Below are 14716 nucleotides of genomic sequence, written 5' to 3'. Positions count from 1 at the left end.
TATGTTATTGTAATTAAAGAAGTAAACTGTATTGTATAATAAAATGGTTTTATTGACCTTTTTGATGGTCGTTGATGGCTTGATGGAATGGATAGCTTTTTGCATAACTAATAATACATTGTATTTATAAACGTCTTTCAAAACTCTCAAGGTCTACACTCTGCCTTTGATCTCTCAATAAAGTTGAAACGAGTCCAAAGTTCACTGTGCCAGCGTCTTTTGATGCATACCGTTGATGAGATAGGGATGATTACAGCATTTCCTGAGTTCCATCATGGTGTTGAGAAGGTTAGGGACACCTCCGCCTCCACCTCCTCCGCCACCTGCTCCTCCCCCTCCTCCCGGACCTCCTTTCGATAAGAAGGAGAAGTTCTTCTCCAGAATGGCTCGATAGTATTTTTTCTGGATGTTGGTGAGTTCCACCTAGCAGAAAGAGTAAAATATGTTTTTGAGAAGATGACTTCCATGATAAAATGGAGAACTTTCCAAATCAAATTGAAGAAGCCCGAGCGTCACCTCAATGATGGTTTCCTCCTTAGGAGCCAGGTTCTTCTCCACGTCCTCCTTAAGTCTTCTCAACATCATGGGTTTGAGAATGCCTTGTAGATTCTGAACCTGCTCTTCAGTCTTGAGGTCTCCAAATTCAGTCATGAACGTTTGCTCGGATGGGAAACGTTCTGGTTCCAGAAAGTTAAGTAAGCTAAAAAGTTCTTCCACTGTGTTTTGAAGCGGCGTCCCCGTCAATAAAACTTTGTGTTCCTGGATGATAAAGTATGACCAATTAAAATGACGGAAAGGGAACAAGCCCCGCCTCCCATAATGGCAAACGATGCTCACCATGTCCATCATCTTGAGTCCTTCCAGTAGTTTGCAGTTGCGGTTTTTCAAGCGATGGGCTTCATCTATGACCACGCAGCGCCACGGGATGCCGCGGAGCTCTGGACAGTCGGCCAGAATCATCTCAAAGGTGGTTATGACGGCGTCAAACCGATACGCACCCTTGATTATTTTACCCTTTGGAAAAGGAAAAGAGGAAGAGGCAAAGACAGATGCAATGAGATTATCAAGCTAGCTAGCTAGCTAGCTAGCTAGGTATCTATTTGCTATCGAGCTGGCAAGCTGGGTATATATTCATAATAATAATATTAATACATTTCATTTATAAGCGCCTTTCAAAATTCTCAAGGTCACTTTACAGGATAAGTTTTTCTGCGGGTGAGCAGCGGCAGCCACATGCGCCAGCGTTCACTCAACCCGCAAGTAACTCAAATAGATAGAAAGCTAGCTAGCTAGCTAATCGATAGCCAACGGATACCTAGCTAGATAACCAGCCAGCCAGATAGTGAATAGCTAGCTAGCTACATAGCTAGCAAGCCAGCCAGATAGCTAATATATCGCAAATTGCTAGCAAATGATAATAATAATAATACATTTCATTTATAAGCGCCTTTCGAAAATCTCAAGGTTACTTTACAGGATATGTTTTTCTGCGGGTGAGCAGCGGCAGCCACATGCGCCAGCGTTCACTCAACCCGGAAGTAACTCAAATAGATAGAAAGCTAGCCAATCGATAGCCAACAGATACCTAGCTAGATAGCCAGCCAGCCAGTTATTGAATAGCTAGCTTATTATCATTTGCTAGCAATTTGCTATCTATTAGCTATCTGGCTGGCTAGCGAGATAGCTAGCTAGCTACCCAGCCAGATAGCTAATAGATAGCAAATTTCTAGCAAATTATAATAATAATAATAATAATAATACATTTCATTTATAAGCACATTTCAAAACTCTCAAGGTCACTGAACAGGATAAGTTTTACTGCGGGTGAGCAGCGGCAGCCACACGCGCCAGTGTTTACTCAACCCAGAAGTAACTCAAATAGATAGAAAGCTAGCTGGCTAGCCAGATAGCTAATAGATAGAAAATAGCAAGCTAGCCAGCCAGATAGCAAATTGCTAACAAACAACAACAACAACAATAATAATAATAATAATAATAATAATAAATTTCATTTACAAGCTATATTAGCTATATAGCTATCAGAAGGAAATAATATATCTTTGCAAAGCTTTAAAAAAGACATCTAAATTGTCTTACCTGTGTATCTCTGAAGTACATCTCATAGGCCTGAATGGTTCTGCGGCTAGCTTGGCTGCCATGGTAGACAACAGCGTTAAGCTCAGTCCACGTCCTGAACTCTCTTTCCCAGTTGGGAATTGTAGAAAGCGGGGCAATAACCAAAAACGGCCCCTGAATGCCCTTCATGTAAATTTCGTAAAGGAATGTTATGGATTGGATGGTTTTTCCAAGACCCATTTCGTCGGCCAGTATACAGTTACGCCTGTGAAGGATAGGATCTTGGTCAATGTACACTATTATTTTCATATTTGCTTCGTATTTCAATTTAGATACAGTAATACCTCAGCTTATGAACTTAATTGGTTCTCAGAAAGTGTGTGTAATGCGAAAAGTTTGTCTTCCAAACATTTACTTCCCATAAAAAACCATTAAAATGAGAATAATCCGTTCCCAGGTCCCCATAAAACATAATTTTCTACTAAAGCCTTAAAACTACACAAAAGACACCTTATTTTGTGTATAATAAATGTGCTACTTCTGTTGATTTGGATTAATGAAAAGCAGCTAGCAGGGGATTGTGTGAGTGAGGGTATTATCGCCGAGAAAGCACAGCAACTTCACTCAGATATCATCAAGGGGCAACCTGGAAGTTCATCATCCATTGACAACTACCATCACAAAGGTCAATAAAACCACTTTATTATACAGTACAGTTTATTTCATTAATTACAATACAATAGCACATTTATTATACATAAAATAAGGTATATTGTGTGTAGTTTTAAGGCTTTTATTTGGTAGAAAAATACGTTTTATGGGGACATGGGAACGGATTATTCTCATTTTAATGATTTTTTATGGGACATAAATGTTTGGAAGACAAACTTTTTGCCTTACACAGACTTTATGGGAACCAATTAAGTTCGTAAGCTGAGGTAAGTACAACTATTAGCAAAATACCCCCAAAAAGTGCCGTTGGATGTACTTACGAGTTGTACCAGTTGAAGGTTAGCCAGTTGAGACCTTCAAGTTGATATTCCCTGAGTGCGTTGCCGTTCCTGTAGTCCCTTGACCCTTCCAACTTTTTCCATTCAGCAGCCAAAGGCCGATCCTAAAAATCGCAAGAGGAAGAAAATAAGTGATACTTTACTGTTATATATATATCAAATATGCTTTTTATACTTTTATAGATGTTTGTACTTTGCACCATGTAGTTTTTTCTATGATATTTTTTTTGTGCAGATTTTGCTGCTGTAGATGACAAATTTCCCCATTGTGGGACTATTAAAGTCTTTCTGATTCTGATACATACATACATTGAATAATCAAATATATGCTCTATAAAGATGCAGACGCTCCCCAATTTACGAACAAGATACATTCCGAAGGGTCGTTCGTAAGGTGAATTTGTTTGTAAGTTGCTTCAGTGCTATATTTTGAATGGAATGTATGTTTAAGGCTTATATAAGTAAGTTTAAGGTTTATATAAGTATGTTTAAGGGTTGTAGAAGTAACCTGTATTGGTTCGTACTGAAAAATAAACATTGAATAAAATATATGCTCTATAAAGATATGTAAATGTACAACTGGAGAGAATACCACATATGCTACTACAAAAATGTCTGTATGTACCGTTGTTCGTAACTCGAATGTGCATAAGTAGGGGAGCGTCTGTACTTTACATCAAACAAATTGCATGAAACAGCTGATGCCTTGCTGGAATGGCGCCCAAGTTGATCCCAAGAGCCAGTTGAGTAATAATTTCAACCAAAAAAAAAAAAAAAAAAAAAACGAACAATAAAACAACAACTTCATTTTGCAACATTGCAACAAAACTGCTTGAAAAGCAACACGGGTCAGTTGGTATAAGGCAAAAGTGTCAAAAGTCTTTTTTTGCATTTGAAAATGGGAAGCCATTAGAATGTTTCATCCCCTCCGCATATGACATAAACAGCGCACAATACATTAACAAATAACTATTTTCAAATCTAACGTCAAAAATAATGACTGGTTTTGTGGTTTACTTTGACAATTTGAAACGTTAGTTCGGATTTCAGCAAGCATCATGGAATTTTACAACTTTCGCGGGCCGAAATAATTTATGCGGCGGGCCAGATCTGGCCCCCGGGGCCTTAACTTGGACACGGTGCTATAAAGGGATGGACACAAGTTGACAGAAAAGCCGCAACTAGACAGCTGCTTCTGTTCAGCATTAAACACATTGTTAGTGGTTTGGCTTAGCCACAAATTTGGGGCGTCTATGTGTGTGTGTGTGTGTGTGTGTGTGTGTGTGTGTGTGTGTGTGTGTGTGTGTGTGTGTGTGTGTGTGTGTGTGTGTGTGTGTGTGTGTGTGTGTGTGTGTGTGTGTGTGTGTGTGTGTGTGTGTGTGTGTGTGCGCGCAAGACCACAAGAACGTGGCCCCGTGGAGAGCAGTTAAGGGGTTGTAAATCTGAAGGAAGGAAGGAGCTGGCGGCAGGCTAAACCCACACAAACACTGGCATCATTCTAGGAGGAGACTTGGTGACAACGTGTGTTTGTATGACTAGTCTTGTGAGGACCACTAACATTTTATACCATACGTAGTGAGGACATTTTTGACAAGCGAGGACCTAGAGGGTCTATATATACATATGTTCAAGTTTCAGAGAGGTCCTCACAAATTCACCTAAAATGATTTTTGGGTGTGTATTTTCATTTCACTTTTCACACACTTTTTACTCACTTTGTGTATTTATGTGTGTGTGTGCGTCGTTAATGAGAGGGAAATGTTCATAGCACAAAAAGTAAAACGATATTTTAACCAAATTCACTACAGGGGTGAGGACTTTGAATGTACCCATTCAGAAACCCCACTCCTGTTGTTATTTCAGTTTCAAGTCCACTTTTTATTGCTTTGTTTTTAAAGAAGTTGAAGTGGGAAATGGAGTGACATTCAATGTTCAAATGGAACACTAGTTCTCTACTCTAAACCTATCAGCAACGGTGGTCCTCACTCCTTATCTGAAGTTAACCGGACCTCACAAAACCTTTGAAACAGGAATGTGTGTGTGTGTGTGTGTGTGTGTGTGTGTGTGTGTGTGTGTGTGTGTGTGTGTGTGTGTGTGTGTGTGTGTGTGTGTGTGATAAATGCAGGCATGCCTACCTGCCTGCCCACAGATGTAAACGCACAACACCAGAGTGATTTCATCTGCCGATTGATCAGAATATTTTTGTAGTAACATATGTAGTATTCTCTCCAGTTGTACATGTTATTCAATGGTTATTTTTCAGTACAAACCAAGAAAGGTTACTTATACAAGCCTTAAATATACTTATATAAAGCTTAAACATACTTATATAAACCTTAAACATACATTCCATTCAAAATATAGCCCTGAAGCAACTTACAAACTAATTCACCTTACGAACGACCCTTCGAAACATATCTTGTTCGTAAGTTGGGGAGCGTCTGCATCTTTATAGAGCATATATTTGATTCAATGTATGTTTTTATGTACAAACCAATACAGGTTACTGCTACAAGCCTTAAACACACTTATATAAACCTTAAACATACATTCCATTCAAAATATAGCACTGAAGCAATTTACAAACTAATTCACCTTACGAACGACCCTTCGGAACATATCTTGTTCGTAAGTTGGGGAGCGTCTGCATCTTTATAGAACACATATTTGATTCAATGTATGTTCTTATGTACAAACCAATACAGGTTACTGCTACAAGCCTTAAACACACTTATATAAGCCTTAAATATACATTCCATTCAAAATATAGCCCTGAAGCAACTTACAAACAAAAAAAATTCACCTTACGAACGACCCTTCGAAACGTATCTTGTATGTAAATTGGGGAGCGTCTGTACATGAAGTATATCAGAATCAGAAAGCCTTTAAATAGTCCCACAATGGGTAAATTTGCAATCTACAGCAGCAAAATTGAAATTTGGGGGGGTGATAAGATAAACACAAAATATTCTATGCATAATAGAAATCAACTAAATAAACTAAATCTATATATCCATCTATGCATCCATCTAGCTCGCTGGCTATCTGGTCAGCTGGCTATCTATTAGTTATAGCTAGCTATTAGCTATTAGCCAGCTTTCTATTTATTTAAGATACTTCCGGATTGAGTGAACGCTGGCACGTGTGGCTGCCACTGCTCACCCACAGAAAAACTGATCCGGTGACTGTAAAGTGACCTTAAGAGTTTTGAAAGGCGCTTAGAAATGAAATGTATTCTTATTAAATAGTAGAACGGAAAGGGATTTTAAAAGGGTTAAGAGCATTCACAACAACTGCAGCTTCACATAAAAGTCAACACAAAACAAAATAATAAACAAAACTAATACGGATAAAATGGAAGATGCTTACCACTTTGTTCGTGTCGGGAGTGCGTGCAGCTATGCGTTCATATTCTTCTATCTTTGACTGGTCGATATCGGCCTTTAGTTCCCAGGTGGAGTCTTCATAAGGTAGACTACACCATTTCACCAAATATAAGGTCACCTTCTGAAGACAAATATGAGAAGAGGGTGTGAGTACAAGAAGTACAAATCCATTTTAAAATAAAAAGGAGATCAATGTACCTCTCCGTTTTCGTCCGTGCTTTCCGAAATGTCCAGGACTCGATCGACCTCCACGTAGTCGGGGTTGAAAGGCTCGTCGTCCATCTGGACAGAAAGCAACAAAGTGGACTGAGCACTAGAAAGGGTCAAGCGGAGGCTCCCGTCGTCTGAATTAAGTCCTACCTCGGTGATAAAGGTGTTGAGTAGTTGTTTGGCCTTGAACCTTTTCACCTTCTGCTGGATTCTCTTGTCTTTCTCCAGTTCCTCTAACTCTGCCCAACGACAATGGAGGTAAGAACTGCAACAAAAAAAGGGAAAAATCAACATTTTAAGGGCCCAAACAAGTAACGCTTATTGTTTTTTTTTTGGGTACAGACGGCGCCAACAGGGGTGATACAGTGATACCTCAGTATACGAACTTTTCGCCTAACGAACATTAAATTCGCAAGAATATACAGTAAAGTCTGCTTATATCGATATTCAAGGGAGTCCGAAAAAATATCGATATAACCGGGACTATCGATATATCCGACCCTGTTTGCATGTAATTTTCTCCGTGCGTGCATAGAAATAGTATCGATATAACCGGGACTATCAATATATCCGATATCGATATAACGAGACTTTACTGTAATCTTGGCAGACGAACTACTTTTCGGCAAACGAACCAAACCACACGGAGCGCCACGGTGGCTGGCAGACTAGTTTTCGTCACCTCCCTTTCTTTGAGTGCAGATGTGGTTTGTTATCGAGTGGAGTACTGTTGCTATTATGGGACTGAAAAAGACCCCACCACTGGCTAGTGTTAAGCCGAAAAAGACACAAAAGAAAATGACGGTCGAGGAGAAGAAGGAGATCATCGAAAAACACCAACGAGGTGTGCGTTTGTGTGACTTAGCGTCCCAGTACCGGTATGCTAAGTCAACCATTGCTACGTGTGGCTAAGGGTGTTAGGCAATAGAAGAGGTTAAAAAAACTTCTGTTGATTTGGATTAACGAAAAGCAGCTAGCGGCAGACAGTGTGAGTGAGGGTATTATCGCCGAGAAAGCACGGCAACTTCACTCTGGATATCATCAAGAAGCAACTTCATAAACGACCATCACAAAGGTCAATAAAATGACTTTATTATACAGTACAGTTTATTTCTTTACTTACAATACAATAGCACATTTATTATACATGAAATAAGGTATATTTTTTGTAGTTTTAAGGCTTATTTAGTCAAAAATTATATTTTATGGGAACCTGGGAACGGATTATTCTGATTTTAATGGTTTCCTATGGGTAATTAATGTTTGGAAGACACTTATCGCCTTACACACACTTTCTGAGTATCAATTAAGTATGTAAGATGAGGTATCGCTGTAACTGGAACGAGTGAGAAACTGAAAAGGGTGTACTGTAGACACAATAGTGAGAAAAGTGCATGTCTGAAAAGTGCTTCTGTCTCACTCCTGGAGAAGAAAAATGCCAAGTGCGCCACTCACAAGCCCTTGAACTTGACGTAAAACTCCTCAACCTCCGCTTCCTCCAGTGACTCCAGCTGAAAGGGGAAAAAAAGAAAAGAAAAGGCGGGCTTGTTATGACAAAATTAACGATTTCAGAAAAAAAACGGAAGATTTCCAAAGTATACCAGACTGATTGAAATAAATAAAATATCCGGATTTTCACACTCTTGGTTTTGAGAATCTATTTGCTGTCTATTAGCTGTCGATTAGCTATGTAGCTGGAATATTAGTTAGCTAGCTAGCTTTCTATCAAGTTGAGTTATTCCAGGTTGAGTGAACGCTGGCGCGTGTGGCTGCCGCTGCTCACCCACAGAAAAAAAACGTATCCTGTGACTGTAAAGTGACCTTGAGAGTTGTGAAAGCCACTTATAAATGAAATGGATTAATAATAATAATAATAATAATAATAATAATAACAAGATATAATATAATAATAATAGTAATATTATTACTACAAATGTAATTTGTACTACAAAGGTGATTATGGCTTGATATTGGCAAGGCAAGATAATAATACTACAAATATTATTATTAATAATAATACGATAAGTATAAGGATAATTAATAATAATAATAGTAATATTATTATTATTACTACAAATGCAAGGTGATTATGGCTTGATATCAGTAAGGCAAGATAATACTATAAGTATTATTACTAATAATAATACTACAAGTATAATTAATAATAATAATAATAATTAAAACAACATTATAATATTAATAATACTAACAATCTTATTATTATTAATAATAACATAATAGATAAGATAGATAATATTTTTTATATTTGTAATATTTGTTAATAATGTTATTATAAGATAATAACATTATAATATTAATAATGCCTCGATATCGGTAAGGCAAGATGGCCGACGACCAAAGTTAAAACCTCTGAAGGAAAACAAACACTTTTCAAATGCTGTTTCGCTAAATTTGTTTGTTGGCGCAGCTCACGTAGCATTATGCGCTAACCGTAATAGCCTAGCATCTGTGCTGGCGCAGTGGCGTTACAAAGTTGTGCCACACTTTTTGTTGCTTTTTCTTAGGCAGATGCCATTCGATGAAAATGCTAAAAACAATGCTAACTCTTGCATTGCTAACTCTTGCACATGCGCAATTCATCTTAAGGAAGCTAACGGCTGTCACTGTTGTTCATGGGCTTATGTCGCTTGTTATTTTACATAATTGAATAAAGTTCCGAAAACTTGAAACGTCAACATTGAATGCCGTAGCATTAGCGCAAACAAAAAAAGTCAACATTAAAGCGGTTCAAACACGATTAAAAGCACATTTTTCTTTCCATTCATGTTCTTGAAAGAAAGAAAAAAAAAAAGACGCAAATCCTCGGAAGAAACTACTCTTTCTTTTATCCATGACTTATTTCAAACAAACGCGGACACACGCGCGCTGCTACCGCTACTACGTTTAATGCCATGAATCATCAATCACGCTCGCACACAGCCTGAGGAAATGCTAGCTTGGTGTCTGCCGCTGCTCTCGTGTTGTGGTTTTGGCTGGACGCCAAGCCTGGGGTCAAATCTGAATGGGACGCGAGCACGTGTGTGTGTGTGTGTGTGTGTGTGTGTGTGTGTGTGTGTGTGTGTGTGTGTGTGTGTGAGAGAGAAAGAAAGTCTGCAAGGCAGACAAAAAAAGAACCAGAGAAAAACAGAAAAAGCGAGAAATCAGGAGTGTGTGCAGGAGAGAGTGGATTGGGAAGAACCAAGAGGTCAAAAGGTCAGACCCGGTGGGAGCCAAGCTCACCTGTTTCTTGGTGGTACGCACACCCATGATCTTCTCTACAACTGGCCCATCGGCTTCAACCACGTCCTAGAACATCAAAATACTGTAAGTGTGACATGTTTGAGGTACAAAATGAAGTAGCGGTAGACATGCCTGACAAGTGACACATTGGAGATGTTCTAAAACGGACCTAGCGTAGCTAACATGCTAAAGGCGACGGCGACGTTTCGGCCGTGAAGAAACGAACGTGACGCTGGAATACGATTGACTGCCGGACAAACAGAGTCAACTCTTGGTGGGGGCGCCGCTGTTCATTTTTTCCCGCGGCGGCCATTTTGTTACGCTGTTCTAATGTGACTTTTTTCTTCTTTTTTCGCTCTTCGGCTCAACTTTCTTTCATTCTATTTAGCTTTTTTTGGTCTATTCTTCTAACTTTATTCTTATTGCTTTTTTCTCTCTTCACTTCTTTTTATTTACATAGCTATCTACCCATCCATCTATTCATCGAGCCAGCGACCTAGCTAGCCAGCGACCTAGCTACCCAGCTACCTATCTATGTTCTATCTCTTTGCTATTATCTATCTATCTATCTATCTATCTATCTATCTATCTATCTATCTATCTATCTATCTATCTATCTATCTATCTATCTATCTATCTATCTATCTATCTATCTATCTATCTACCTGGCCAGCTATTTAGGCAGCTACCGAGACACCTATTTTCTATATTTGCTATTTATTAGCTATCCATTAGCGTTCTAGCTAGCGACCTAGCTACCCAGCTACCTATCTATGTTCTATCTCTTTGCTATTATCTATCTATCTATCTATCTATCTATCTATCTATCTATCTATCTATCTACCTATCTATCTATCTATCTACCTGGCCAGCTATTTAGGCAGCTACCGAGACACCTATTTTCTATATTTGCTATTTATTAGCTATCCATTAGCGTTCTATCTAGCGACCCAGCTACCTAGCTAGCCAGCGACCTAGCTACCCAGCTACCTATCTATGTTCTATCTCTTTGCTACTATCTATCTATCTATCTATCTATCTATCTATCTATCTATCTATCTATCTATCTAGCCAGCTATTTAGGCAGCGACCGAGACACCTATTTTCTATATTTGCTATTTATTAGCTATCCATTAGCGTTCTAACTAGCTATCCAGCTAGCTAGCTATTAGCTATCTAGCTATCTAGAAAGCTATCTATTCAAGATAAAGATGATTCTGATTAGCTATGTCCTTGACAGTTTTGAAAGGCGCTTATAAATACAATGTATTATTATTATTATTATTAGCCATTTATGAGCTAGCAAGCTAGCTTTTCATCTATTTGAGTTACTTCCGGGTTGAGTGAACGCTGCCGCGCGTGGCTACCGTTGCTCACCCACAGAAAAACTTATCCTGTGACTGTAAAGTGACCTTGAGAGTTTTGAAAGGTGCTTATAAATGAAATATATTATTATAATATTCGATTTGAGACCATGTGAGACATTTTTATAGCCGAGGAATCTCACTAAGACACGAGGGTTAAGCAGATCGTGAAAACCAAAGCCTCATATGTAGTATGTAAGTATGTTTGGGAACTCCCTGTTATATATGATTAAATATTACAGTTGCAAAAAAACAAAAATATGTAACTTTTAAAGCTCCACCCGGATTGTACCTGCAGCTGCGTTGATGACGACGGGGACTTTGGTGCGGGCGAATCGTCTCCGCTGTCGTCATCTTCGGAAATTCGGAACTCCAGGTCCTCCGTATAACGCTTCCTCTTCACTTGTCGGCTGGAGCGCCGCTTCTGATGTGGACAAAAGGGAAATATGGGAAGCTATAATTTATACATTAAAATGAACAAAATTAAGAAATTGATTAAAAAAAATGCGATTTGGGCTGGCAAGGTGACAAATACAGCGACATACTTACGAACCCCTTGGCTTACGAACCTTTCGGTTTACGAACGTTAAATTTATGACAATTTAACCTTAACATTAAAGACACAGGCAGACAACAGAGAGAGAGTGACAAAATGGATAGAAAACAGTGAAATTTGGACTCTTTTCAACTTTATTGATAGTTCAAAGGCAGAGTGTAGACTGCAAGGTTAAAATAAAATATCCCAAGGTTAAAAGCTCCACAAACAACCCGCACAAGCCATCTGTACACTCAACGCAAAAAAGCTATCAACCCAGCTAAACAGAACATAATTGATGAGGAACAAGGTAAAATGATCGCAGAGAAAGCACCTACAAGTGCTTTCTCTTTTTATTCCTCCAGATGGTGAAAGAAGAAGGCTACGTTCCTCATCAAGTGTTTAATAGAATCCACACTAGGGCGCGGAAAATCCTACTGGACCCTCCGCACCCTGCCCACCACCTTTTCCAGCTACTCCCCTCAGGCAGGCGCTACCGATCCATGCGCACCAAATCCAGCAGACATTTAAACAGCTTCTTCCCCCAAGCCATTAACTCTTTGAACTCTTTCAACAGTAGCCAAAATGGAACTGTATAGTGCCACTTAGCAGTTTTTTTGACAACGATACTAGTGCAGCGTGTTCTACCGGAAACAAATTCCTTGTGTGTTCTACATACTTGGCAATAAAGATGATTCTGATTCTGATTCTGATGAAAGCGGTCACTCCATTCCATCAAGCCATCAACGACCATCACAAAGGTAAATAAAACCACTTTATTATATAGTACAGTTCATTTCTTTAATTATAATACCATAGCACATTTGTTATACATAAAATAAGGTATATTTTGTGTTGTTTTAAGGCTTAGAAAATGAGAACATTGTGTTTTATAGGGACCTGGGAACAGATTATTCTCATTTGAATGGTTTCCTATGGGAAATTAATTTTTGGGATACACACTTTTCGCCTTACACACTGTCTGGGAACCAATGAAGTTCGTAAACCAAGGTATCACTGTACTGAACATGCAAATAAGGAATTTCAGTTGTCTATGTATATATATATAGTTAATTTTCTTCCAATTGTTCCCCACACAAGCGGCCATGTTTGATCTGGGGATAAAATGGAAGCGCTACGTGTGAATTTCATGGAAGGACTGTTCTTTACATTTGATTTGTGCTCGCTGAACGCGACCCGAAATATTCTCAAGGAACTTGTGTACCTGCACGCCATCCTCGTCCTCCTCCTCCGTCGGCGAATGAGGCGAAGACTTGACCTCCACGTCTTCGCTAACTGATGACAGTCGCTTCCTCTTGGAATCCTTCTTGGCAGCAATGGCGGCGCCATCTTCGGAATCCGCCTTCTTACTGCTCCGGGGGGAGATTGGAAGACAAATAAATAAATACAGGTAACATCCGACTTACGACCACCCATACTTACGACCACGACCTCCATTTTAAAAAAAATAATTCCACGCCTGGCACCGCAACGCGCTAGCAGGCCAGCTACGCGTTCCACAAATTTGGCCAGCCAGCCAGCATCTCACTCGCGCAGCAATCGACTGTGTGATGGCACCAGAGGGGGCGGGGTTTGCGAGTCATTTAACCTCCGAGTCTCTATTCAACATTTTGAATGGATTTCGACTTACGACCATTTTGACTTACGACCGTTTGGTCTGAATGGAACTCGGTCGTAAATCAGATGTTTTCTATCTATTTGAGTTACTTCCGGGTTGAATGAACGCTGGCGCGTGTGCCTGCCGCTGCTCACCTACAAAAAAAACTGATGCTGTGACTGGAAAGTGACTTTGAGAGTTTTGAAAGGCGCTTCGAAATGAAATGTATTATTATTATGATTATTATTAATTATTATTATACAGGTAACATCCGACTTAAAACTGGCTCGACTTACGACCACCTATACTTACGACCATGACCTCCAGACCCAATTTTTTTTAATTGTAATCCTACGCCTGGCACCGCAACGCGCTAGAGCTGGCTATCTAGCTAGTTATTAGCTAGCTAGCTTTCTATCTATTTGAATTATTCCAGGTTGAATCAACGCTGGCGCGTGTGGCTGCCGCTGCTCGCCCACAAAAAAATGCTCCTGTGACTGGAAAGTGACCTTTAGAGTTTTGAAAGGCACTTAGAAATGAAATGTATTATTATTATTAGCTAGTTATCATCTATCTAGTTAGCTTTCTATCTATTTGAGTTACTTCCGGCTTGAGTGAACGCTGGCGTGTGTGGCTGTCGCTGCTCACCCACAGAAAAACTGACTGTAAAGTCACCTTGAGAGTTTTGAAAGGCGCTTAGAAATGAAATGTATTATTCTTATTATTATTATTGACTTACTACCATTTGGTCAGAACGGAACTCGGTCATAAGTGGAATGTTACCTGTATAAACAAATGGGAACATTTCTTGAACAAAAAAAAGATTAATTATTGTTGCTAGCTTGTCAATCTGTGGCTGTTCGCTACCAAGGCGTGTGTGTGTGTGTGTGTGTGTGTGTGTGTGTGTGTGTGTGTTCACACGCCTGTCCCAGGGCGGTCGCCATGTTTGATTTACCCATTTAGAAATCATTAGTGTGCCTCAGGCTTTGGAACACAGGGGGTTAATATGATGAAAGACCACAGGGGGGGTGGAAGGAGCGAGATGGAGAGATGCAAGCTGAGAGAGGAAGCACACAAGGATCCAGAGGGAAAGAGGGGGAGGTCGGTTGAGAGGCTTCTCATGCTTCCTCTAATCTCTGGCAAGGAAAGAAAGAGGATCTGTGTGTGTGTGTGTTGTAAACACACACACACACACACACACACACACACACACACACACACACACACACACACACACACACACACACACACACACACACACACACACACACACTATC

General features: G+C 39.6%; 1 protein-coding gene across 3 annotated transcripts in view; it reads right to left on the bottom strand.

Annotated features, from left to right (window-relative positions):
- Positions 1-14716, bottom strand: part of chd7 (chromodomain helicase DNA binding protein 7) — a 79860-nt gene that overhangs the window by 33764 nt on the left and 31380 nt on the right. For all 3 annotated transcript variants that reach the window (XM_089007863.1, XM_089007864.1, XM_089007865.1), the window contains exons 5-16: positions 13047-13191; positions 11579-11710; positions 9923-9988; positions 8138-8193; positions 6833-6947; positions 6671-6754; positions 6456-6593; positions 3069-3190; positions 2098-2341; positions 838-1014; positions 517-759; positions 231-423 (exon numbers count right to left, since the gene is read on the bottom strand). In XM_089007863.1, coding sequence (XP_088863989.1) covers positions 231-423; positions 517-759; positions 838-1014; positions 2098-2341; positions 3069-3190; positions 6456-6593; positions 6671-6754; positions 6833-6947; positions 8138-8193; positions 9923-9988; positions 11579-11710; positions 13047-13191 — 1715 coding nt within the window. The remainder of the gene's footprint in view (positions 1-230; positions 424-516; positions 760-837; positions 1015-2097; positions 2342-3068; positions 3191-6455; positions 6594-6670; positions 6755-6832; positions 6948-8137; positions 8194-9922; positions 9989-11578; positions 11711-13046; positions 13192-14716) is intronic.

Source organism: Hippocampus bargibanti, linkage group LG11, assembly GCF_051943395.1.
Source record: "Hippocampus bargibanti isolate YZ-2025 linkage group LG11, ASM5194339v1, whole genome shotgun sequence".
In the NCBI taxonomy this organism is placed as follows: Eukaryota; Metazoa; Chordata; class Actinopteri; order Syngnathiformes; family Syngnathidae; genus Hippocampus; species Hippocampus bargibanti.
Note: the sequence above shows the minus strand (reverse complement) of the source record. Positions and strands in the feature narration are given on the sequence as shown.